The sequence below is a fragment of the Oncorhynchus gorbuscha genome, linkage group LG17 (assembly GCF_021184085.1).
Source record: "Oncorhynchus gorbuscha isolate QuinsamMale2020 ecotype Even-year linkage group LG17, OgorEven_v1.0, whole genome shotgun sequence".
NCBI lineage: Eukaryota > Metazoa > Chordata > Actinopteri > Salmoniformes > Salmonidae > Oncorhynchus > Oncorhynchus gorbuscha.
Window position 1 is genome coordinate 43,524,390 of NC_060189.1, and position 26,423 is coordinate 43,550,812.

Sequence of the window (26,423 nt, forward strand, 5' to 3'; positions counted from 1 at the left end):
AAAGGAAAGGGGGATACCTAGTCACTCAACTGAATGCATTTTCCACATTTAACCTCTGAATCAGAGAGGTGCGGGGGCTGCCTAAATCAACACCCACATCATCAGCGCCCAGGGAACAGTGGGTTAACTGCTTTGCTCAGGGACAGAACAACAGATTTTTATCTTGTCAGCTCAGGGATTTGATCCAGCAACCATTTGGTTTCTGGCCCAGATCTCCTACCTGCCATATTATCTAAACCGCTATGAAATATATTTTCAACAACTGAAAATATTGTTTTTGAAGCTGGTGGACCAAAAGTGCTTCAAACAGCCATAGTAACACATTTGTTTTGTTATTGGAAAGATATTTGACAGCGATTTAAACAGCACAATGATTCCTTACACTATTCAGTGCTCGTTTTCTCACAAACTGAAAATGAGCGAACAGTGTGGAATTTTAGCAACCAGGAAATGACAGAGACTTTCACTAGATAACCCAGCCACAAAGTCGGAACGGTTTCCCATTTTGACAACGGATGCTGCTCCCGCGAGAGAAATCAACAAGCGAATCACAACAATGGCGGTTAAGTGATACTGTGAAACACTATCATTCCACTATTAGCGCCTGATACATTATGGACATTTTCTGAAATTACAATGCAAACATTATACAAAATCCTGTGTGTAGCACCTTCAACTTGAACGCTACAGTTGTTTTTAGTTTTATGAACATAGAAACGTTGTTGCAGTTTCTATACTATAATTGTAAAAATGTGAATAAATCTTTAATACTGGTAATCAGAGTGTCAAAATATATGGCTACAATTTGATTCATGTTTGAAGTGTAATTGTATGATTACATTTTTAAAAAGCTATTGATTCAAGACCCTAAAAAGCTATTGCTTACCTTTTATTTTTCTGAATAAATGTGTAGAAATATTTTGCTCACCCTTTATTGTTCGGCCTGCCCCCCACCAAGCCCAAAAATGTGAGCACCCCTGATATAGAGACAGGCAACAATTGAGGACACTTGAGGGTAAGTTTATGAGGAGAAAGGGAAGAGAGTACCTTGTCATCCTGGTTCCTGTAGTAATAAAACACCTTGCTGACCAGAGAACACCACATCAGCTTAGAGTGACCATGCTTCACCTAGAGGACAGAGAGCGAGAGGGAGAAAGAGAGTGAGAGAAAGAAAGAGAAAAAGAGAGCAAGGAGAAAGTACTGAGGGTCATACACTCATTAACCACTGACTGTATCGCATATATCTCCTTTGAACACCAGGTGGCACTAGAGAGTGGGTGTGTATGTGTCTGTGGATTCCTGGCCACATGTCATCATGACTCATAATCCCAGCTGTACATCTCTTCATCGGGGTCAAAGGTCAAATATGCAGCGAGAGAGGTAGTGAACCAACAGTACATAACTATAGAGCTCTGAGGTGTACAACGTCATCGTGTCGAGATCAAAGCCTATTTAAAGGAAGAGCAGAGGGAGGTTTCACCTGTCAGTCAGCCATAACAGACACCCCTCTGATGTTAGAAGGTTGCCAAGCCCCCTGTATTAACCATACTGACAGATACACCTCAGTGGAGAGAGACAAGAAAGAGCCAGAGGGGGATGGAGTGAAAGGGAGGATATCACTCAAACATTCCATCATACCCTGACCAGTAAGGGGTGCTAACCATAGCCGTGTCCCAACGCAAATGAGCTTTCCAGCAATCTTGCCGAAAGTGAAAGCCTTCTGTCAAACTGTGACTTGCAGTCGAAAGAATGGTTCGTTTAAACGTTCCTGTGTCCCAGTATGAAACATATGGTGGATATAACAGGTCTCTCTCTCTATGTTGGGCGAGAATAGCTGTATTGTTCTGTATTGTCTCCCGTTAAAAAGACAAGTTAAAAGCTTCCATGACAACTGTGTGTTTGAAAGGATCGCCTGAGCAAGGCTGTGTCCAGAATCTGTGATCTACAAACCATCCTGCTTTACATTCCCAATGAACCGCCCATCATGTCATCAAGATAAGTCATTCTGTACCTCGCCTTGCTCAAGCCAATCCCCTTAAACGTGCTGCCTGTTTCTCATCTCCATAACCCTCATATCTTAGGCCCCACCTCCAGCCTAGTGATGCATTGACCCCTGACCTTAGTGAGCCAGCCCTTCACAGTAGGTTTGGCTGCAGTGGTCTCCATTGGGACGGGGCTGCTGGCCTGGACCTTGAGAATGTTCTGTAGAACTCTGATCCACTCCTCTAAGATGTTGGGAGAGTCAGCCGTCAGGTAGAACGTCTTCTTCTCCGTTATCAACTGATTAGAACAGGAGATGGAGAAAATATGAGAGAAATGCATTATTGAGTGTGAATGCATGCCGGTGAAAGTGTGCCTGTGCAAGCAGGTAGGCACAGACACGTACCTGTAAGCAAGCACACACACACACACAGGCGCACAAATCAAATCAAATACAATTTCATTTTTCACATGCTTCATTAACAACAGGTGTGGACTAACAGTGAAATGCTTACTAATGGGCCCTTCCCATCAATGCAGAGAGAAAGGAAATAGATCAATCATTTTATAAAGTGAAACACGTAATAATAAAAGTAATAATAAATACACAATGAGTAATGATGACTTGGTTATATACACGGGGTACCTGTACTGAGTCCATGTGCAGGGGTACGAGGTAATTGAGGTATAAATGTACCTATAACTAGGAATAACGTGACAGACAATAAACAGCAGCGTCTGTGATGAGTCAACAAAGTTTGTTCAAAAAGGGTCAATTCTGATTATCCGGGTAGCTATTTGGTTAACTGAAGCTGTTTAGGGTTCTGTTGGTTCCAGAATTGGTGCATCGCTACTGCTTTCCAAGATAACAGTATATGACTAGGGTGGCTGGGGACTTTGACAATTTGTAGGGCCTTCCTCTGACACCACCTGTTATAGAGGTCCTGGATGTCAGGGAGCTTGGCCCCAGTGATATACTACCCTCTGTGATGCACTCCCCTCCGTAGAGCCATGCGGTTGGATGCCGAGCAGTTGCCATACCAAGCGGTGATGAAGCCAGTCAAGATGCTCTCAATGGTGCAGCTGTAGAACTTTTTGATGACAAATATTTTCAGCCACCTGCGGGATAAGAGGCCCTCGTGCCCTCTTCACGACTGTGTTGGTATGTTTGGATCATGTTGGTATGTTTGGATCAGCTCTTTTGTCTTGCTGACATTGAGACATTGAGGCAGAGGTTGTTGTCCTGGCACCACACTGCCAGGGGCCTGTGACCTCCTCCCTATAGACGGTCTCATTGTCGTCGGTGGTCAGGCCTACCACCGTTGTGCCATTGACAAACTTAATGATGGTGTTGGAGTCGTGCACGGCCATGCAGTCGTGGGTGAACAGGGAGTACAACAGGAGGGGAATAAGCATGGCGTGTCAGGAATAAGCGTCGCGTCAGGAAATCCACGATCCAGTTGCAGAGGAAGATGTTCAGTCTTAGCTTAGTGATGAGCTTGGAGGCCACTATGGAGTTGAACGCTGAGCTGTCGTCCATGAATAGCATTTTCCCATAGGTGTTCCTTTTGTCCAAGGAATGTGGAGTGCAATAGAGATTGCATCATCTGTGGATCTGTTGGGCCGGTATGTGAATTGGAGTGGGTCTCTAGGGTGTCTGGGATGATGATATTGATGTGATCCATGACCAGCCTTTCAAAGCACTTCATGGCTACAGATGTGAGTGCTACGTGGCGATAGTCATTTAGACAACTTGGCGTTTTTGGGCACAGGGACTATGATGATCTGCTTCAAACATGTTGGTATTACAGACTGGGTCAAAGAGAGGTTGAAAATGTCAGTGAAGATGCTTGCCAGCTGGTCAGTGCATGCTCTGAGTACGCACCCTGATCCAGCCTTGTGAATGTTGACCTGTTTAAAGGTCTTACTCACATTGGCTGCGGAAAGCTTGATGATAAAATCATCCAGATCAGCTGGTGCTGTCATGCATGGTTCAGTGTTGCTTGCTTCGAAGCAAACATAGAATGCATCGAGCTTGTCTGGCGGGCTCAGGTCACTGGGCAGCTCGCGGCCGGGTTTTCCTTTGTAACCGTGATAGTTTGCAAGCCCAGCCATATTTGTCGATTGTCAGTGCCAGTGTAGTAGGATTTTGATCTTAGTCTTTTATTGACACGCTGCCTTCAAATGGTTCATCGGAAGGCATAGTAGGATTTCTTTAAAGCGTGCGGGTTAGTGTACCGCTCCTTGAAAGTGGCAGCTCTAGCCTTTAGTTTAGTTCAGTGCGGATGTTGCCTGTAATCCATGGCTTCTGGTTGGGATATGTACAAACGGTCACTGTGGGGATGACATCATCAATTCACTTATTAATGAAACCGGTGACTAATGTGGTAAACTTCTCAATGCTATCGGCTGAGTCCCGGAACATATTCCAGTCCTGGAGCTTAGCATTCACATCATCGGACCACTTCTGTATTGAGCGCGTCACTGGTACTTCCTGTTTGAGATTTCCTTTTAAGCAGGAATCAGGAGGATAAAGTAATGGTCAGAGAGAGCTTTGTATGCATCACTGTATGTGGCGTAAAGGTGATCTAGAGTATTTTTCGCCTCTAGTTGCACAGATGACATGCTGGTAGAAATGAGGTAAAACGGATTTAAGTTTTATCTCACTGGCCTCTAGGAGCATCGCCTCTGGATGAACATTTTGTTGTTAGTTTTTGGCCCTATACAGCTTGTTGAGTGCGGTCTTAGTGCTAGCATCGGTTTGTGGTGGTAAAAAGACAGCTATGAAAAATATAGATGAAAATTCTCTTGGTAAATAGTATGGTCTACAATTTATCATGAGGTATTCTAACTCAGGTGAGCAGAGCCTCGAGACTTCCTTAATATCAGAGATTACGCACCAACTGTTGTTAACAAAGAGACACACACCACCCACCTTGAGCTTACCCGACGCTGCCGTTCTGTCCTGCCGATGCATAGAAAAACCAGCTAGAACATGATCCATGTCCTTGTTCAGCTAAGTTTCCGAGAAGCAAAGGATATTACAGTTCTTCAGGTCCCGTTGATAGGATAGAGCTTGTCCAGCTTGTCCCGTGTGATTGTACATTTGGCAACACTTACTCGCCGCCATTCATCGGGGTGCCCACATGTTCATCAGTGTACCCACATATTTATCAGGGTACCCACACGTTCATCAGGGTACCCACATATTTATCAGGGTACCCACACGTTCATCAGGGTACCCACACGTTCATCAGGGTACCCATACGTTCATCAGGGTACCCACACGTTCATCAGGGTACCCATACGTTCATCAGGGGACCCACACGTTCATCAGGGTACCCACACACTGATCAGGGTACACACACATTTATCAGGGTACCCACACATTCATCAGGGTATCCACACATTCTTCAGGGTACCCACACATTCATCAGGGTACCCACACATTCATCAGGGAACCAATACGTTCATCAGGGGACCCACACGTTCATCAGGGTACCCACACACTGATCAGGGTACACACACATTTATCAGGGTACCCACACATTCATCAGGGTATCCACACATTCATCAGGGTACCCACACATTCATCAGGGTACCCACACATTCATCAGGGTACCCACACATTCATCAGGGTACCCACACATTCATCAGGGTACCCACATATTCATCAGGGTACCCACACGTTCATCAGGGTACCCATTCGTTCATCAGGGGACTCACACGTTCATCAGGGTACCCACACACTGATCAGGGTACACACACATTTATCAGGGTACCCACACATTCATCAGGGTATCCACACATTCACCAGGGTACCCACACATTCATCAGGGTATCCATACATTCATCAGGGTACCCACACACTGATCAGGGTATCCACACACTGATCAGGGTACCTACACCGTTCATCATGGTACCCACATATTCATCAGGGTACCCACACGTTCATCAGGGTACCCATACGTTCATCATCAGGGTACCCACACACTGATCAGGGTACACACACATTTATCAGGGTACCCACACATTCATCAGGGTATCCACACATTCACCAGGGTACCCACACATTCATCAGGGTATCCACACATTCACCAGGGTACCCACACATTCATCAGGGTATCCATACATTCATCAGGGTACCCACACACTGATCAGGGTATCCACACACTGATCAGGGTACCTACACCGTTCATCAGGGTACCCACAGGTTCACCAGGGTACCTACACGTTCACCAGGGTACCCACACATTCATCAGGGTACCTACACGTTCATCAGGGTACCTACACGTTCATCAGGGTACCCACAAGTTCATCAGGGTACCCACACATTCATCAGGTTATCTACACGTTCACCAGGGTACCCACATATTCATCAGGGTACCCACATGTTCATCAGGTCAACCACACATTCATCAGGGTACCCACACGTTCACCAGGGTATCCACACGTTCATCAGGGTACCCTCACGTTCATCAGTGTACCCACAAATTCATCAGGGTACCCACAAGTTCATCAGGGTACCTACACGTTGCCCCTATATCGCCGTCTCTTTCCCTTCCGAGTGTCAGAGACTAGGAACTGATCCGGAGTGACCAGTATGTCCTGTGCCGCCGACTCATTGAAGTAGAAATTGCCATCCGAATCTAGGTTAGTGATTACTGTTCTGATTTCCAGAAGCTCTTCTTGGTCATAGGAAATGATGGTGGAAACATTATGCAAAAAAAACACACAACATAACAGAACTGGTCAGGAGCCCAAAAAAACAGCCGCTATACATTCCAGCGGCGTTCTTCACACGGATGCACGCCACGCGCACACGCACGCACGCACGCACAGCAGACACACAAACAAACACACCAGATCACCAGATCAGTACAGATGAGAATCAGCTTTAGAACACAACATTCCATTCCCTGCAAGGCTATCCCTTATGATGTTAAGCCCCTCTAGAGGAATGCTGCCCTTTCTCTTTGACCCAGTTTGGTAATGGTGGTAGGTTAGTGTGTGTGCATGTGTACGTGTGTAGAGGTCCTCTCGGAACCAGAATTTTATTTTTGGTTTTCAGTCCCTCTTCAATATCACTCACCTGGAATGTCTGTGCTCCTTCTCCACGGACGATCCTGCAGGAGGAGTTCAGCTCCATCTGACCCTGAGGCTTCCGTATAACGTCGCTCTGAAAGACCACGAGGAAGACCATTAGGAGTTGGCAATACAGCTCAAACAGATCTGGGACCAGGCTATTGTTGAACTACTTCTGTCAGAAAAGCACATAGTGGTGACGTGTGGGCGACTCACGGGAGACTTGTAGTAGAGTATCTCTCCGTTCCTCAGGATGAACCAGCGTCTTTTCCAAGCCTTCACCTGACTGCCCATCTTCAGCAGGTACCCTGACTTCTCTAGCATCTCCTGTATGGTCACCTCCAGCATTGTTATATTGTATGGTATGGTATGATTTTGTTTAATTTTTGCATTGTATTGTAGGGTAAATGGACACTCACGGGCTCTCGCAGGCTCTCACAGGAGTATGAGGATGTTCTCTGGACTTTGTGCTCCGGCTCAGAGTAGTCAGAGTCCAGGGAGTAGGCATCAGGTGGGATGGCGTAGTCACTCTCAGAGCTGATGGACGACATGGACACACCTGGAGAAATCAAAGGTCAGAGGTCAACAAATTGACAGACAGGTGACTCAGATGACCGACAGCTGACGGACTTATTGACATACTCTCAACTGGTCCTCAGGATGTTGCTGTATGGTCCCTTAGATGCTTAGCTAGCCAAGCACTCATTTAGTACTAGTTTAGTATTAGTTTACATGTAAGCAGGCCTCCATGTGTAACTCTGTGTTGTTGTCTGTTCACACTGCTATGCTTTATCTTGGCCAGGTCGCAGTTGTAAATGAGAACTTGTTCTCAACTAGCCTACCTGGTTAAATAAAGGTGAAATAAAAAATAAATAAAAAATAGAGAAGAACCATAGCTTGTTGGTCCCTGGTACAGTACAAAAAAGTTGAGAAAACCTGTAACTACACTATATATAACAAAAGTATGTGGACACCCCTTCAAATTAGTGGATTTGGCTATTTCAGCCACACCTGTTGCTATCAGGTGTATATAATCGAGCACACTGCCATGCTATCTCCATAGACAAACATTGGCAGTAGAAGGGCCTTACTGAAGAGCTCAGTGACTTTCAACGTGGCACCGTCATATGATGCCACCTTTCCAACAAGTCAGTTCGTCAAATTTCTGCCCTGCTGGTGCTGCCCCCGTCAACTGTAAGTGCTGTTATTGTGAAGTGGAAACATCTAGCGCACAGAACAGGACCGCCGAGTGCTGACGCGCGTAGCGCGTCCTCGGTTGCAACACTCACTACCGAGTTCCAAACTGCCTCTGGAAGCAACGTCAGCACAATAACTGTTTGTCGGGAGCTTCATGAAATGGGTTTCCATGGTCGAGCAGCCACACACAAGCCTAAGATCACCATCCGCAATGCCAAGCATCGGCTGGAGTGGTGTAAAGGTCGCCGCCATTGGACTCTGGAGCAGTGGAAACGTGTTCTTTGGATTGATGAATCACGCTTCACCATCAGGAAGTCCGACTGACGAATCTGGGTTTGGCGGATGCCCGGTGAACGCTACCTGCCCCAATACATAATGCCAACTGTCAAGTTTGGTGGAGGAGGAATAATGGCCTGGGACAGTTTTTCATGGTTCGGGCTAGGCCCCTTAGTTCCAGTGAAGGAAAATCTTAATGCTACAGCATACATTGACATTCTAGACTATTCTGTGCTTCCAACTTTGTGGCAACAGTTTGGGGAAGGCCCTTTCCTGTTTCAGCAAGTCCCCGCAGCAATGTTCCAACATCTAGTGGAATGCCTTCCAAGAGGAGTGGAGGCTGTTATAGCAGCAAAGGGGGGACCAACATCCATATTAATGCCCATGATCATGGAATGAGATGTTTGACGAGCAGGTTTCAACATACTTTTGGTCATGTAGTATATGTTTCTTCTTCTGTCAGGGACCAACAACCGATAGTTATTCCTAGTTGGAAGACCGTTTACATTAAAATAAGCACCGGAGAACAGACTAAATCAGGGTCAGTGAACTATGAAGGATAACAACGCTGATGTAGCAATGCTCACCCCTCTTGACGGCGCGGGGGCTCCCAGGGGTGCTTCCCTTCCTGTCTGGGCCAAGGGTGGAGGTCCTGAGGCTGGCCAGAGAGCCACTGTCGTCCTCCGAACCAGAGTCATCATCATGCAGGGGCACACTGCTGATCTGAGTGGCTTTCTGCAGACACACACACAGGAGAGACTTTTAGATATTCCTCGGCACATACCACAGTCCACAGGAAGTCGATATGTCCTTGTCAGTCTGTCACAACTCGAGCTACTGTAGAGTATGGTACTTACCCCTTTGAGTGTGGTATACACGGGCACACTGATATTCTTGTAAATCAGGTGAGTGAACGGTCCTGTGGAGGGGTACTGCGGTAAGCTGGATCCTGCGGAAAGCACGAGATGTATGTGATCCAGAGAGAACGCAAAGGTGATAATTCTAGCTGTGTGTCTTACTGCGTGTAAGTCCCATTGTTTCATCACAGCCGATGGGGGGGAAAAAAACAAGGTTTCCGTCCTTACACATCTCTTCGGAGAGCTCATAAAAGCTTCCCGGATCGCACCTGCACAGGTGTTACTTCGCCCGGTCTGCTGAGAGGATGTTACCATCAAAAGGAGCACTGACAGATCCCATACTGTAACCCCCCACAGACACAGGGAGTCTTTTCCAACATAAGCAGGGTAACTCACCTCGTCCAGGACCTCTGGCTCCTGCAGTCGCCTCTGATACTCTCATCCCCGACTTGGCCACAGCATAGATACGGCTCTCCTGTAGAGCACATAGATCAATGTGCAAGCATGAGTGTGTGTTTGTGTTCCACAGATGTGGTCAAAGATATTGGCAATAGAGCTCTCGCTCTCTCTCTCTCTCTCTCTCTCTCTCTCTCTCTCTCTCTCTTCTTACCCTGAAACTTACCACAGGTGAGATAGATTAGCAGTTGACAAGAATCACTTGCCTCCAACCAAATTCATTTGAATGATAAATTATTAAGTCATTTATTTTGAACTTTGAAGTGAAAAATCTCAACTTCAGTTTGCAATATTTTTTTTTTTTGGGGGGGGTCCTGTGCACATGTAAATAAAACAAATAAACATATGAACAATGAAAGTTTTTTCAATTCCAACTTATTTTAGAAGACAGGGTGGCAGGGTGTCAATATATTTGACCTCATCTGTATAACAATACTTTGGCTGCTCTCAGCCACTCTACAGGAACACACACATACACAGATATGAGACAACTGCAAAAAACACTTAGAAATACAGCATATATTACATATTACTCGTTACATTTAACAAAAGTAACGCATTACTTTACAATATTACTTGGTGTGGAAAGTAACATGGCATATTAGTTTGCGTTACTTTCATGAAAAAAGATAAGTTACTTACTAACGCAGGTTTGATCACTAGCTTCTTTTATCTGTGGCGCTGCTTTCCTGTGCTAGTCTACAAGTACTGCATTATATATATCTATATAGGGGCTGTTTAATTAGCCATAATATACTGTAAGCCAAACATCTGGACAGATTTCCTATCTTTTCATTCAAAATGTTTCTCTCGAGCCACTAGTTCTGGTTAGAGACCACACACTTGACACTAGACGGGAAAGCCCTGCTATCACAGAAGTGATCCATGGCAATGATCAGCGGTGCGTCCTCTATACATTTATATGGACAGCACCTGTTACGACATTTCTCTCCAAACAGCCCTTCTCCGCTCGCTCGGGAACTTAAATGAGGAAACAAGTCGAGATCGGATCATGGAAACACAAAGCGACTGTAATAATATTACCCAACTTGAAAAAGTAACACGTTACTTTCCTCCGTTGCTCATGAAAGTAATCTGATTACTATATTGATAGTGATTCCTTTTGTAACGCGTTACCCTATTGATTCCTTTTGTAACGCGTTACCCTCGACACTGATCTTACCCAGGAAGGGAACCGGTGGAGAGGAGGGGTGGGGGGTTTCAGGACATCTGGGTCCAGCAGTTCCAGATCCTCAGCCAACCTAACAAACACTTGTTCCTCGGGAGGACCTTTGTCCCCGGCCCCCTCCACCACCCCCTCCATACCGTCAGGCAGCCCGTCATCTATGTCTGTCTCTTCCAGGACATGGTTGCAGTTGGAAGGGGACACAGGGCTCTACAGGGTGCAGAAGATGCAAATACAACAAACAAATGCTACAATTGAAACTACATCAAGTGAGTGAGGTCAGGTCCTCTTTTTTGTCCCGTTGTTACGTGACAGACGGTTGACTTCAGGCACCCTCTCACTGTTTTTGGACAACAGGATAGAGTTGAGCAGGCTCCCTCTCTTTACCTGGGTGCTGGAGGCCATCATGTTTATGGGGACATTGATGTGGTGCAGCCGGTCCAGACCTCCAGGCTGGGGCTGGCTGTAGTGTTTCTTCACCAGCTGGACGCTATCGCGGGGGGTCAGGGGCGTCCGCAACTGTTAGTTCACAAATAAAGATGACATGACTGATTGAAATTTGATTGATAGATTGATGTGGTTCAAGTTCAACTAAGTTTATTAACGGGTTTTACATCCCAGAGCGGCCATCGCACATAGGTACAGTCAAACAGTGCAGGAATTCTTGAAAGTTGGGACAATCCTTGTCTGATTTTGTAACATTATTTGAGCTTAAAAATTACATTTAGGGCAATTCTATAAGGGGAAAGATTTGTTTTTAGAATGTTCAAAATGTTTTCGATAGTATTCATTTCCATGTCGGCTCTATGCCTGGAAATGCCCTTGTCCGAAGCAAAGGATCCCAATTCTCCCCCCAAAAGGTGTTTAGAATTCTAGAAACGGCCATTAATGAATATGAACTGAACTCTCTAACTTTAAGCAATATTTTTCTCGTCAGATGTGTCTAAAATCCTAAATGAAATCAGGAATGAGCAGGGTTCGCTCCCCCTTAAGTACCCCTTGTTCATGTCCTCACTACATGTCATGCAACAAGATCACTCAAGGTCTGTAAAGTTCTCTTCGTGCCATTTAAAAAAAATCACCATGGTTACAAGCATAAACTGTCAACTCCAGCTCCGGATAGATTAAGATAAAATAGAATTTTGGTTCAAATGTGTTGATTTTAATGAGGTTTTAGTCATAACGCCACTCTACATTGACACTTTGTTTTATGCCACTTGAAATGAAGAAGAAAAATGACATTTTTGTCAACTCTGTAAAATACAAACCCTGTCAGGTTTTTGCTTAACTTCAATTCTGTCAGATTGCTGAAAGATCTGAGAGAATGGTTCAGTTTCACTGGGGATTTTAACAAATGCTTATTTTCAACTTTTATATTTAGAGGCCAAAATGTGTCTGCTTTGAGTATTTGTTGTCAACTCCGTCACTGATGGCTAACCCCCCTAAGATCTTTTTTTACCACTGTTCCGCAACATATGCTTAAACTATTGAAGTATTTGCTGTGCTTGATCTGAGGCAGAATGTTTGCTTTATAAATGTTGATTCAAGTTCTGAATCTAGAAAAACATGCCTAAATACTCATTAAATTAGCCCTGGAGCATTATATACTGAGTGTACAAAACATTAGGAACACCTTCTTAATATGGAGTTGCACCCCCCTTTCGCCTCCAGAACAGCCTCAATTTGCCGGGGCGTGGACTTTACAAGATGTTGAAAGCCTTCCACAGGGATACTGTTCCATTTTTACTCCAATGCTTTCCACAGTTGTGTCAAGTTGGCTGGATGTCTTTTGGGTGGAGGACCATTCTTGATACACACGGGAAACTGTAGAGCGTGAAAAACCCCTGCAGCGTTGCAGTTATTGACACACTCAAACCGGTGCACCTGGGTACCTACTACCATATCCCGTTCAAAGGCACTTGAGTCTTTTGTCTGGCCCATTCACCCTCTCAATGGCACACACACACACACACACACACACACACACACACACACACACACACACACACACACACACACACACACACACACACACACACACACACACACACACACACACACACACACACACACACACACACACACACACACACACACACACACACACACACACACACACACACACACAACCCATGTCTCAATTGTCTCAAGGCTTAAGCATCCTTCTTTAATAACCTGTCTCCTCCCCTTCATCTACACTGATTGAAGTGGATTTAACAAGTGACACCAATAAGGGATCGTAGGTTTCACCTGGATTCACATGGTCAGTCTATGTCAAGGAAAGAGCAGGTGTTCCTAATGATTTGGACACTCAGTGTATAGGCTATTAAACAATACAAAAATACGTATTTGTATTCAGAGATTTGTATTACATATTAAGTTAGACTTATTTGTATTACATATTAAGTTAGACTTATTTGTATTACATATTAAGTTAGACTTATTTGTATTACATATTAAGTTAGACTTATTTGTATTACATATTAAGTTAGACTTATTTGTATTACATATTATGTTAGACTTATTTGTATTACATATTAAGTTAGACTTATTTGTATTACATATTAAGTTAGACTTATTTGTATTACATATTAAGTTAGACTTATTTGTATTACATATTAAGTTAGACTTATTTGTATTACATATTAAGTTAGACTTATTTGTATTACATATAATGTCAGAATTAAACAATCAAGGCCTATGTAAATGTAAAATGAAATGCCTTTTATGGTGTCTGACGGAGAATTAGGAGGTTGTTCCTTTACATTGTGTGATAGCCGATACTTTGGTCTATCAAAATACATACAGTATTTCAAATGTTGTTAATATTAAGAAACAATGTGGGGGGAAAAAGTACAGATCGTTCCGTTTTCCAAGAATCCCCGAGTCACAAGGAATGTACGACACAGGTGCACAGATACAAGCAAGGGAAAGAGCACTGTAATGACAGGTGATTAAGGGCCACTAGTTAGGAATGTAGAACGTGTCACACCTTGGGTAAGGTCATGCTGGTCCCAGGATGGGAGGGTAGAGCCAGGGTCTGGGCGGTGGTCTGGAAGGGGTGGGAGTTAGACGGAGAACGGCAGAGGAGAGGGCTTTTAGGGGTGGAGGTGGGGGTAGGGGTGTCAGGGATACCGGGACCCCCGTGGGTTGTTTCATAGGTGGAGGAAGAGGAGGAGGAGGAAGAGGAGGAGGAGCGGAGACTTTGGCAGCGGAACTTGCTGCTGAGCTCGTCCGAGGAGTGGTCTCTGGGAGTAGCACCACCTAGTGGTTGGTCTTGACCTCGAGTGGTTGGAACAGGACTACCAGGTCCAGCCCTAGTCTCCCTGCCCCTGCTGCCCAGACAGGGAGTGTTTGACAGGGTTACTGTCACTGTGCCGTGGCCTGTTGTGTCTCTGTCCCCTCGGTCACCGCTCCGTTTACAGGGCTGCTCTGACCTGTCCCCTATGCCTGTCTGTCTTCCCCAGCTTGTATCCTCCTGGACTGGCGGGGTCCCTGGACATCTTGGGGGGTATAAGGGGCTGCAGGGTACCTGGTGGGTGTCTGTGGAAGGAGAGGTGGGTGGTCCAGGAGATGAAGGGTTCTCCAAGATAGCTATTGAACAAGAGGGGAAAATATAGTCAATCTAGCGACACAACTGCAGCTTTTGGCAATATCACAACATGCTCTGTAGAACATAGGCCAACATACTATCAAAGTGACATAGGGTGTTACTATCAAAGTAACATAGGGTGTGCTCCATGGCTCTGTGCTGGGCCCCCTTCTCTTCATAATCTACATACTCCCACTCGGACAGATCCTTGTAGTTGTTATTGCGGGGAAAACAGTTGACTAGCAGCTGGCAAGCATCCAAGGCCACTGGGCGAGGGTGTCTGTCTATTAAAACAGAGTGTGGCACTCTCAGAGAGTATTCTGGGTAGATCAACTGAAGTTCCCATGAGTTTTGTACAGCTGTGGTGGAAGGAGGATCACCTTGGAGTTTGTCCTGGAGCATCATGATCTGTTCTGCCTGCTTCAGGTTGGACACCTTCAGTTGCTGGTTCTCAATCTCCATCTGAAGAACCGTACAGAAAGAAGATAACAAAGAGTAGACGTTCTGAGTGAATTGTTCTCATTGTCTCTATCAACTGATCATGACCCTATGTTTGTGTTACAGTTGAAATAATGGCAAAGAAATCTGTGACTTGGCTGGTCCATATAGGATTTACATGTACTGTAGACGATGCCAGTATTGTGATACTGAAATGTTCCTTGCCAAAAAGAGAACATACAAAGCAGGCTAAACTCGGATGGTCCTTCAAAAACAAAAATGTATCTGCATTATAATCCACATAATAATTCAAATGTCCTGTTGCTGGAGGATCTTTTTCCTCCAAACTGTGTCGAAAAGACGTCCTACATCTGTACCGTGCAAAGTAAACAAATGTGACACTGGGTGACGACACAAGGCTGTTTTTTCCCTACATTAGGACTATTTTCCTCAGGAAATTAAGTCCAATTCACGTTTTGTGTCCTTTTCTTCCTTACTTCATAGTATTGTGATACACACTGGTATCGTGACAACAATACTGCATGCTGTATTTGAGCTTACCTCTCGTAGCTTGAATGTAACCCAGTCTTTGATTTTAGCAGCCTTCTCCTCAATGATCTTAGCCTCCTGGGCTCTGACTAAGATCTATAGGCCAAGAAAACAGGGCTTTAGGGTTAGTCAGGGGTTTATCAAAACCCACATCATTATGAACATAAATGGACATGTATGTTCCTTATCTATGGTTGCTTCTCAAATGGCACCATATTCTCTATGTAGTGCACTGCTTTGGACCAGGGGCCATAGAGCTCTGCTCAAAAGTAGTGCACTATATAAGGGATAGGAAACCATTTGTGACTCACCCTATAACTTCCATACCTGTTTTTCCAGCTGCACCTCTAATCTCTTTATCACAGCATCTTTCTCCTGCACCTGATTGGTCAGCTCCTGGTACCTTCTGTACAACGAGTTCTCTGATTCGCTGGGTTGTAGCATGTTTGCAGATTTCAGCTTCTCTTCCATGACATGGACCTGTAATAGATCATTAACTACAATAGGATGACATGCTCACAGACTCGCAAGGCAGACGGGAATAAGCGGGCTCTTTCTCTGACTCTCGGTAGAGGAGACAAAAAAAGTAGAGCCTCGAAGTTTATACGGAGCATAGTTGCGGAACTTAGAGGAACGAGAGCGAGACAAAGACAGAGGAAGAAGGTGAAGGAGAGAGAAAGTTCTGAACATCTCTTTTGACTTGTGTGTAGTGGAGACGAGCCTGACTCTGGGCAGACTGTTGCTGCAGCGACTTGAGGCGACTGAAGCTTCTCCAGTAACTGAAGCCGTGGTTTTAAAGCTCTGCCGTACCCGTTTCTCGGCGCTCTCAGCCCGTTGGTCAGACTCTGTAACCCTCTGCTCCAGCTCTTGCATCTAGGGGACAAAAAGGTTGCCATGGTTACTCCTTCTTACGGGTCAGCTGTGTCAGTATGGGGTCCAAGAGGGTCACTGGAAAATCCTGTGTGTGCGTGTGGTTGTGTAAGAGAGAGTTTGCACTGTCCTCCTTTTGAGGGGTAACTATTGAGCCTCCACAATCACAATTGTTAGCTCTAGTGCTTACACAAACTCAACAACTCAACTCAGAGACGCTGCCATGCACAGGTTCAGACAAGACACATCTTGCAATGTAGGCTAACACACACACACACACACACACACACACACACACACACACACACACACACACACACACACACACACACACACACACACACACACACACACACACACACACACACACACACACACACACACACACAGCTCTATAGACCACAAACAAACACACACTCTGTTAACAAATGCACACACACACACACACACACACACACACACACACACACACACACACACACACACACACACACACACACACACACACACACACACACACACACACACACACACACACACACACACACACACACTCTGTTAGCTCTATAGACCACAAACAAACACACACTCTGTTAACAAACACACACACACACACACACACACACACACACACACACACACACACACACACACACACACACACACACACACACACACACACACACACACACACACACACACACACACACACACACACACACACACACACACACACACACTCTGTTAGCTCTATAGACCACAAACAAACACACACTCTGTTAACAAATACACACACACACACACACACACACACACACACACACACACACACACACACACACACACACACACACACACACACACACACACACACACACACACACACACACACACACACACACACACACACACACACACACACACACTCTGTTAGCTCTATAGACCACAAACAAACACACAACAAATACACACACACACACACACACACACACAGCTGTGGGGGGGTCTGGGAGAGAGGTGAGCGGGGGTAGAGGAGGGAGGACCCTTGGTTTGTCAACCTTGTGAAAGTCATTGCACGATACCAATTCAACTCAGACATTTCTCTTCACAGCATGCAATTCTACTGAACAATAAAACCTTGAACATTATCAGGCACGTTCATCAGAGGGTTTTCAGGAAACACTGAACCTAACTTCATCCTATAGTGGAGGGTGGTCCCGAAATTGCCATACACTGAGCTCATCAGAGGGGGCTACAGTCTGTGTGTGTCTGTGTATTTTTTGGTTTTACTATCCTTGATGGGACCTCACAATGATCGTAAAACAATGTAACGGTGGGGACATTTTGACAGTCCCCACAAGGAAAAAGGCTAGTTTAGGCTTAGGTTTAGGGTTACAATTAGGGTTAAGGGTTAGGGTTTAGGGTTAGGTTTAGGATTTGGAGTTAGGTTAAGGGTTAGGTTTAAGGATAGGGGTTAGGGAAAATAGGACTTTGAATGGGAATCAATTGCTTGGTCCCCACAAGGATAGTGTGTGTGTGTGTGTGTGTGTGTGTGTGTGTGTGTGTGTGTGTGTGTGTGTGTGTGTGTGTGTGTGTGTGTGTGTGTGTGTGTGTGTGTGTGTGTGTGTGTGTGTGTGTGTGTGTGTGTGTGTGTGTGTGTGTGTGTGTGACAGGAGTCTCGGAGGAATTATCTGTGGTGAGATCAGATGTTTTTACATTTCTAGAGGACTGGTACTTAGACACTGGAGCATGATGAGCTAAACATAGAGCACAACGATTGAGATACACGTCAGTTAAAGCTTAGCTGTGGAAACCTCGCAAAGACTGCCTCGACCTCTGACATTAATACTAGAATAAGGATACGTTTTGCCCATATACAGTTGAAGTCGGAAGTTTACATACACTTAGGTTGGAGTCATTAAACCTAGTTTTGGTAAGTCGGTTAGGACATCTACTTTGTGCATGAGTGATTTTTCCAACAATAGTTTACAGACAGATTATTTCACTTGTAATTCACTGTATCACAATTCCAGTGGGTCAGAAGTTTACATATACTAAGTTGACTGTGCCTTTAAACAGCTTGGAAAATTCCAGAAAAGGATGTCATGGCTTTAGAAGCTTCTGATAGGCTAACTGACATCATTTGAGTCAATTGGAGGTGTACCTGTGTATGTATTTCAAGGCCTAACTTCAAACTCAGTGCCTCTTTGCTTAACATCATGTGGAAAATCAAAAGAAATCAGCCAAGACCTCAGAAAAGAATTGTAGACCTCTTCAAGTCTGGTTCATCCCTGGAAGAAATTTCCAAATGCCTGAAGGTACCACGTTCATCTGTACAAACAATAGTATGCAAGTATAAACACCATGGGACCACGCAGCCGTCATACCGCTCAGGAAGGAGACGCGTTCTGTCTCCTAGAGATGAACGTACTTTGGTGCGAAAAGTGCAAATCAATCCCAGAACAACAGCAAAGGACCTTGTGAAGATGCTGGAGGAAACAGGTACAGACGTATCTATCTCCACAGTAAAACAAATCCTATATCAACATAACCTGAAAGGCTGCTCAGCAAGGAAGAAGCCACTGCTCCAAAATCGCCATAAAAAAAGTCAGACTACGGTTTGCAACTGCACATGGGGACAAAGATCATACTTTTTGGAGAAATGTCTGATGAAACAAAAATAGAACTGTTTGGCCATAATGACCATTGTTGTGTTTGGATGGGGAGGCTTGCAAGCCAAAGAACACCATCCCAACCATGAAGCAGCCTCATGTTGTGGGGGTGCTTTGCTGCAGGACGGACTGGTGAACTTCACAAAATAGATGGTGTCATGCGGTAGGAAAATGATGTGGATATATTGAAGCAACATCTCAAGACATCAGTCAGGAAGTTAAAGCTTGGTCGAAAATGGGTCTTCCAAATGGACAATGACCCCAAGCATACTTCCAAAGTTGTGGCAAAATGGCTTAAGGACAACAAAGTCAAGGTATTGGAGTGGCCATCACAAATCCATGACCTCAATCCTATAGGAAATTTGTGGGCAGAACTGAAAAAGTGTGTGCGAGCAAGGAGGCCTACAAACCTGACACAGTTACACCAGCTCTGTGAGGAGGAATGGGCCAAAATTCACCCAAATTATTGCGGGAAGCTTGTGGAAGGCTACCCGAAACATTTTACCCAAGTTAAACAATTTAAACGCAATGCTCCCAAATACTAATTGAGTGCATGTAAACTTCTGACCCACTCAGAAGAAATTAAAGCTGAAATAAATCATTCTCTCTACTATTAATCTGACATTTCACCTTCTTAAAATAAAGTGGTGATCCTAACTGACCTAAAACAGGGAATTTTTACTGGATTAAATGTCAGGAATTGTGAAAAACTGAGTTTAAATGTATTTGGCTAAGGTGTGTGTAAACTTCAGACTTCAACTGTATGTATGTGCACTGTTTTTGACCAGGGCTTACAGGGCTCTGGTCAAAACTAGTGCACTATATAGGGAATATGACGCCATTTAGGAAACAGATTTAGTCACTCACGGCTGGATTAACACTGACTAAATCTAGGGGAGAAGGGGGGGAACAGAGGGAAGGAGTGGGCGTAGGGTGTTAGTGGTTAGTGGTGAAGTGACTCTTCACCTCAAGGTCAAAACCTTGAGAATGAGTCCAAAGAAAGGCATTACTGGCCGAGTGAGAAAGGAGTCAGAAAAGTAAACAAAGTCTTCACCACACATTAACCAGTAGTAAAAAGCATATGGTTAGCTTATAGTCACAAGTCTCTCAGGAAGATTTTAAGCAGGCAAATATGACAACGAGGGGACATAGGAGGTACTTATAAAATGGAATGAACATTAAAGTATCTGACACATCCAAGTAAAGCTTACTACAAGCTCTATGGAGATCTATTAAGATTCAGAGCATAGTCCTGTCTGGTCCAGCGATGGTGGGTTTGTGCCTATAGGTGACGTTGTTGCCGGTGGTGTCTGGTGAGGACCTGCCTTGTAACAGGCCTACAAGCCCTCAGTCCAGCCTCTTTCAGCCTATTGAGGACAGCCTGAACACTGATGGAGGGATTGTGCGTTCCTGGTGTAACTCGGGCAGTTGTTGTTGCCATCCTGTACCTGTGCAAGTGTTTTTATACGTGGTCTGCCACTGCGAGGACGATCAGCTGTTCGTCCTGTCTCTCTGTAGCGCTGTGTTAGGCATCTCACAGTACGGGCATGGAAATTTATTGCCCTGGCCACATCTGCAGTCCTCATGCCTCCTTGCAGCATGCCTAAGGCACGTTCACGCAGATTAGAAGGGACCCTAGGCATCTTTCTTTTGGTGTTTTTCAGAGTCGGTAGAAAGGCCTCTTTAGTGTCCTAAGTTTTCATAACTGTGTTATAACCTTAATTGCCTACCGTCTGTAAGCTGTTAGTGTCTTAACGACCGTTCCACAGGTGCATGTTCATGAATTGTTTATGGTTCATTGAACAAGCATGGGAAACAGTGTTTAAACCCTTTACAATGAAGATCTGTGAAGTTATTTGGATTTTTACAAATTACCCTTGAAAGACAGGGTCCTGAAAAATGTCAGTTTCTTTTTTTTGCCGAGTTTATATACTCTCCGGCGTTCAACATACTTTTGTACTCGCTGAAAATTGAGACGTGCCGTATCATCTCTGGGGGCAGTGTTGTCGTTTGGTTCCTTGATCTGATCTCCAGTATATCTGATCATCAGAATAGCCAAATATAATCCCAGCGACAGTTCAAACAGTAAACCAACCAAAAATAATCCAAGTATTAACTAAGAAGAAGCTACTGGAGCCAACTAGCTAGCCATGTGCTTTTTTTTCTCCGTGAACAAAACATGATGATGTTGTATTTTTAGCTGATATGGGAATAAATACATAAGCAGCATGGGATAATGTTTTAGGTTACACCGGCAAGGATACAAATATTTGCCAAGGCATATTGTTTTAATTATAAATCGTATTATTTCACATGGAGATGTGGGGAGCTAAAAAGGCTAATGTTTTTAGCCAGTCTAAAGCCAGCTAGCCAGGCTGCCAGCTAGCTACTACTAGCTAGTGAAGTGACTCTTTCACAAAATAATATGACAAGAAGAAAAACCTTTGCTGTCGCCACCTTTTGAATGTGTATGCCGCTCACGAAATCCCACTTTACCCACGCGAACGCACGTGGATCAACGGAGTGGAGCTTGTAGTAACCTTTAGAAAACAAAGGAGGTCAGAGCAGGTTAGAAGTTGAAGGAGCTGGGAAAGGGAATCAACTTGAGTCACGGGATTGAAGGCTGACATTACTGTGTTTTGTACGTGTGTATGTGTGCTTGTGTGTGTGTGTGTGTGTGTGTGTCTGTGTGTGTGTGTGTGTGTGTGTGTGTGGGGGGGGGGGGGTCCACTGACCAGGCATGAGACAACTACAGTACAGTATCTCAAGTATCCAGCAACTGTTGTTCACTCTGACTGACTTCAGAATCATCTTTCTGCTACAATTTAATACATATTTCACCAAGTACCTCAACCAAGTTACTTGTAAGAGCATAGAATCTAAGATGAATATATGTATTACATGTTTATTTAAATGCTTAGTATTCCTTTGTGTGGAAGATAAAATAGCCTAGATTTTCTTTTCAAAATGGAGTCTTGTGTTTCGAAAGTTGAGCTGAGCGGAGTTGTAAATGCTGTAAGGTTGGAAGGTGGGTCGGGTGATGGTATAGTACTCCTCTCCTCTCTTAACACTGAGGAATCCAGAGGGGCTGATAGTATCCAGGGAGGGAGGTGGACAGAGAGAGTGGCAGACAGGATAACCGACTGGACGAGACACAGTGGGTCATCTCATCCACTAACAGCTGATAGCTTCGTCATAGACAACAGCGCAGTTAACATACTCCTGCTGCAACTATCTGAAGAAAATCTGGACATGAGTAAAGAAATAGAGAAACTAGGTCACTTTTGTAACCTCGGTTCTCTGAGAAGATGAGTGAGATGCCCCACAATGGGATTTGCTGATAGGAGGATCACTACAAGAAGAACCAATAACACAATGTCTGTCGGAGACCCTCTGGTTATTCTCAAGCATGTCTCTCTTCTTTGCCCTCTTGCTAGCAGAGAAATGCACTGGGACATCTCACTCATCCTCAGAGTACAGGGGGTTACAAAAGTAACCTTGAGTTCTCTTTCAAATACTCATTTTGATGACTCACAATGGGTTATGGCCGACTCTCGCATCACAAACATGTTCTCCCGAAGCCAGGGTAGTCCCAACAATATCACCCCTCAGAGCAGTGGTGTCGTGGAGGGTATGCGCAGGTATACACGGGGTACCCACTTAATCTTTCAGTGGGCGTTGCGTATACTCACTTCTTAGTCCCCACAATGTGTGTCGAAGTAGTGTAGGGGAGGTCTACGATTAATAAGGCTGATGGAACAGATCAGAATGTTTCGCTCTGACCTATTATTTATTCACATTTTAGGCCCAGCGAAGTGAACGCGGCGGTAGGCCAACACGCAAATGTTCCAAAATAACATTTGTGGGAAAACACCGTTCTTAAATGCACTCTCTGCACACGCGAGCGGTTTCATGAACAGAGATGGAAGGATCTGTTCTAAATTTAGAAAGAGGGGAGATCTAAAGATGCAACAGCTATCATGGGTTGATAATATGACTAAGATAATACCTTTGGCTGCTAGACAATGAAAGAATGTTGAAAGGAAACCAATAGTACAGGAGAATGCATATGAGGAAGTCTGTAAAATAATTGCATCCACGTTTCTATGGTGGGATTTTGGCTATAGGCTACTTTGAAGCAACGTAAGACATGCCTCATTATAGGATGTAAAACGTCCAGGTTTCAAACAATTAGCGACGCTAATATAGCGACGCTTATGACAGAGGGAAAGGCTTCCCAAAAACCTTCTCAATGAAATTTTAAATAGCTACAAAGTCGCCTATGCCTAACTGGCAAAATGATATCATGATGATTTGCATCAATCCAGTGGCCATTGGTTTTGGAAACGACATCTCATGTGCTACAGAAACACCGCTAAGCAAACAGCAGTGCCTGTGCACTTGAATTGAAGGGTAATTACACACGCAAAAACAAATCTACATTTATTGGATTTTTCCCAGACCTCAAAAATGGTCTCCTGATGTTTTTCTATTGACGTGTGACTTTGAGAGCAAAAACCTGAAAGAAATGTGAAAAATCAGAAATCTATCAATTTCTCCTGACTCAGTTGAGTCTCATTTACTGTATCTGTTTAGGCCTACTATTTACCTACTTGCACAGTACAGCTTGGGTTGTTGGCCTGACTCTGAAAGACCAATATGGGATTTATAACTGTTTCTCATAAGAACTTTCACACAGGATGCCTTTCCTTTTTTTTAAAAGCTAAATTGAAGTGTACCCACTTCTCTAGGCACCACTTCACCACTGCCTCGGAGGCTTTGTCACCGAGGACAGGATGCACCAACAAAGGTGCAGTGACATCCAGTTGGTAAAACCTCATAAATGTGTGAGAGGTGGCCCAACATGCTGTATCGCAAATCTCTCGCAAAGAGATGCATTTGAACAGGGCCCAAGGAGATACCTCCAGTGGAATGAGCCCTCAGGCCGTCCGGGGTCCATAAACCATTGGTATTATAAGACAATTATAATAGCCTCCACTGTCCAATGGAATAGCCGTTGACGAGAGAAGCGCCGACCCTTGTAGGGAGGTGCCCAAGAAACGAAGAGTTGCTCTTGTTCTATCCAAGTAAGTGTGCAAAGCGTGTTATGGACACAAACTGTAGAGACAATTTTCCTCCGTAGAAGAGAAGAGTGGCGGGTGGAAACCAAAAGCCAATTAAGTAACCCTTGGATAACCCGGGGCAAACTGTAGGCACGAATTGGGGACGGACAGTGCGTGCAGCTCACTCACTCGCTTTGCAGGTGTGCAATCAGCAAAGCAGTTTTAATAAGGGAGAGATATGTAAGTCCGCTCCCACATTTAGCACGCCTGAGACAAGTCGAGTGTAGTGAGAGCAGGTCTGCTTCATAGAATAATATTGACAGCTCATCTGTGTAGACGCAGAGAGCGAGCGCCACCCGGGCAGTTGATGCATGCCAAATCAAATCAAATCAAATTTCAAAATCAAATCAAATCAAATTTTATTTGTCACATACACATGGTTAGCAGATGTTAATGCGAGTGTAGCGAAATGCTTGTGCTTCTAGTTCCGACAATGCCGTGATAACCAACAAGTAATCTAACTAACAATTCCAAAACTACTGTCTTATACACAGTGTAAGGGGATAAGGAACATGTACATAAGGATATATGAATGAGTGATGGTACAGAGCAGCATACAGTAGATGGTATCGAGTACAGTATATACATATGAGATGAGTGTGTAGACAAAGTAAACAAAGTGGCATAGTTAAAGTGGCTAGTGATACATGTGTTACATAAGGATGCAGTCGATGTTGTAGAGTACAGTATATACATATGCATATGAGATGAATAATGTAGGGTAAGTAACATTATATAAGGTAGCATTGTTTAAAGTGGCTAGTGATATATTTACATCATTTCCCATCAATTCCCATTATTAAAATGGCTGGAGTTGGGTCAGTGTCAATGACAGTGTGTTGGCAGCAGCCACTCAATGTTAGTGGTGGCTATTTAACAGTCTGATGGCCTTGAGATAGAAGCTGTTTTTCAGTCTCTCTGTCCCAGCTTTGATGCACCTGTACTGACCTCGCCTTCTGGATGATAGCGGGGTGAACAGGCAGTGGTTCGGGTGGTTGATGTCCTTGATGATCTTTATGGCCTTCCTGTAACAACGGGTGGTGTAGGTGTCCTGGAGGGCAGGTAGTTTGCCCCCGGTGATGCGTTGTGCAGTCCTCACTACCCTCTTGAGAGCCTTACGGTTGAGGGCGGAGCAGTTGCCGTACCAGGCGGTGATACAGCCCGCCAGGATGCTCTCGATTGTGCATCTGTAGAAGTTTGTGAGTGCTTTTGGTGACAAGCCAAATTTCTTCAGCCTCCTGAGGTTGAATAGGCGCTGCTGCGCCTTCTTCACGACGCTGTCAGTGTGAGTGGACCAATTCAGTTTGTCTGTGATGTGTATGCCGAGGAACTTAAAACTAGCTACCCTCTCCACTACTGTTCCATCGATGTGGATAGGGGGTGTTCCCTCTGCTGTTTCCTGAAGTCCACAATCATCTCCTTAGTTTTGTTGACGTTGAGTGTGAGGTTATTTTCCTGACACCACACTCCAAGGGCCCTCACCTCCTCCCTGTAGGCCGTCTCGTCGTTGTTGATAATCAAGCCTACCACTGTTGTGTCGTCCGCAAACTTGATGATTGAGTTGGAGGCGTGCGTGGCCACGCAGTCGTGGGTGAACAGGGAGTACAGGAGAGGGCTCAGAACGCACCCTTGTGGGGCCCCCGTGTTGAGGATCAGCGGGGAGGAGATGTTGTTGCCTACCCTCACCACCTGGGGGCGGCCAGTCAGGAAGTCCAGTACCCAGTTGCACAGGGCGGGGTCGAGACCCAGGGTCTCGAGCTTGATGACGAGCTTGGAGGGTACTATGGTGTTGAATGCCGAGCTGTAGTCGATGAACAGCATTCTCACATAGGTATTCCTCTTGTCCAGGTGGGTTAGGGCAGTGTGCAGTGTGGTTGAGATTGCATCGTCTGTGGACCTATTTGGGCGGTAAGCAAATTGGAGGGGGTCTAGGGTGTCAGGTAGGGTGGAGGTGATATGGTCCTTGACTAGTCTCTCAAAGCACTTCATGATGACGGAAGTGAGTGCTACGGGGCGGTAGTCGTTTAGCTCAGTTACCTTAGCTTTCTTGGGAACAGGAACAATGGTGGCCCTCTTGAAGCATGTGGGAACAGCAGACTGGTATAGGGATTGATTGAATATGTCCGTAAACACACCGGCCAG

General features: G+C 44.9%; 1 protein-coding gene across 2 annotated transcripts in view; it reads right to left on the reverse strand.

Moving 5' to 3' along the window:
• Positions 1 to 26,423, reverse strand: part of plekhh1 (pleckstrin homology domain containing, family H (with MyTH4 domain) member 1) — a 72,251-nt gene that overhangs the window by 18,458 nt on the left and 27,370 nt on the right. For both annotated transcript variants that reach the window (XR_006832793.1, XM_046308283.1), the window contains exons 3-17: positions 16,427 to 16,489; positions 15,944 to 16,096; positions 15,629 to 15,712; positions 15,010 to 15,091; positions 14,030 to 14,631; positions 11,425 to 11,556; positions 11,035 to 11,247; positions 9,792 to 9,870; positions 9,396 to 9,487; positions 9,126 to 9,273; positions 7,485 to 7,624; positions 7,282 to 7,392; positions 7,073 to 7,159; positions 2,119 to 2,280; positions 1,048 to 1,128 (exon numbers count right to left, since the gene is read on the reverse strand). Coding sequence is in view for 1 of the 2 variants with exons in the window: in XM_046308283.1 (XP_046164239.1) it covers positions 1,048 to 1,128; positions 2,119 to 2,280; positions 7,073 to 7,159; positions 7,282 to 7,392; positions 7,485 to 7,624; positions 9,126 to 9,273; positions 9,396 to 9,487; positions 9,792 to 9,870; positions 11,035 to 11,247; positions 11,425 to 11,556; positions 14,030 to 14,631; positions 15,010 to 15,091; positions 15,629 to 15,712; positions 15,944 to 16,096; positions 16,427 to 16,489 (2,229 nt within the window). In the remaining variant the exon portion in view is untranslated. The remainder of the gene's footprint in view (positions 1 to 1,047; positions 1,129 to 2,118; positions 2,281 to 7,072; positions 7,160 to 7,281; positions 7,393 to 7,484; positions 7,625 to 9,125; positions 9,274 to 9,395; positions 9,488 to 9,791; positions 9,871 to 11,034; positions 11,248 to 11,424; positions 11,557 to 14,029; positions 14,632 to 15,009; positions 15,092 to 15,628; positions 15,713 to 15,943; positions 16,097 to 16,426; positions 16,490 to 26,423) is intronic.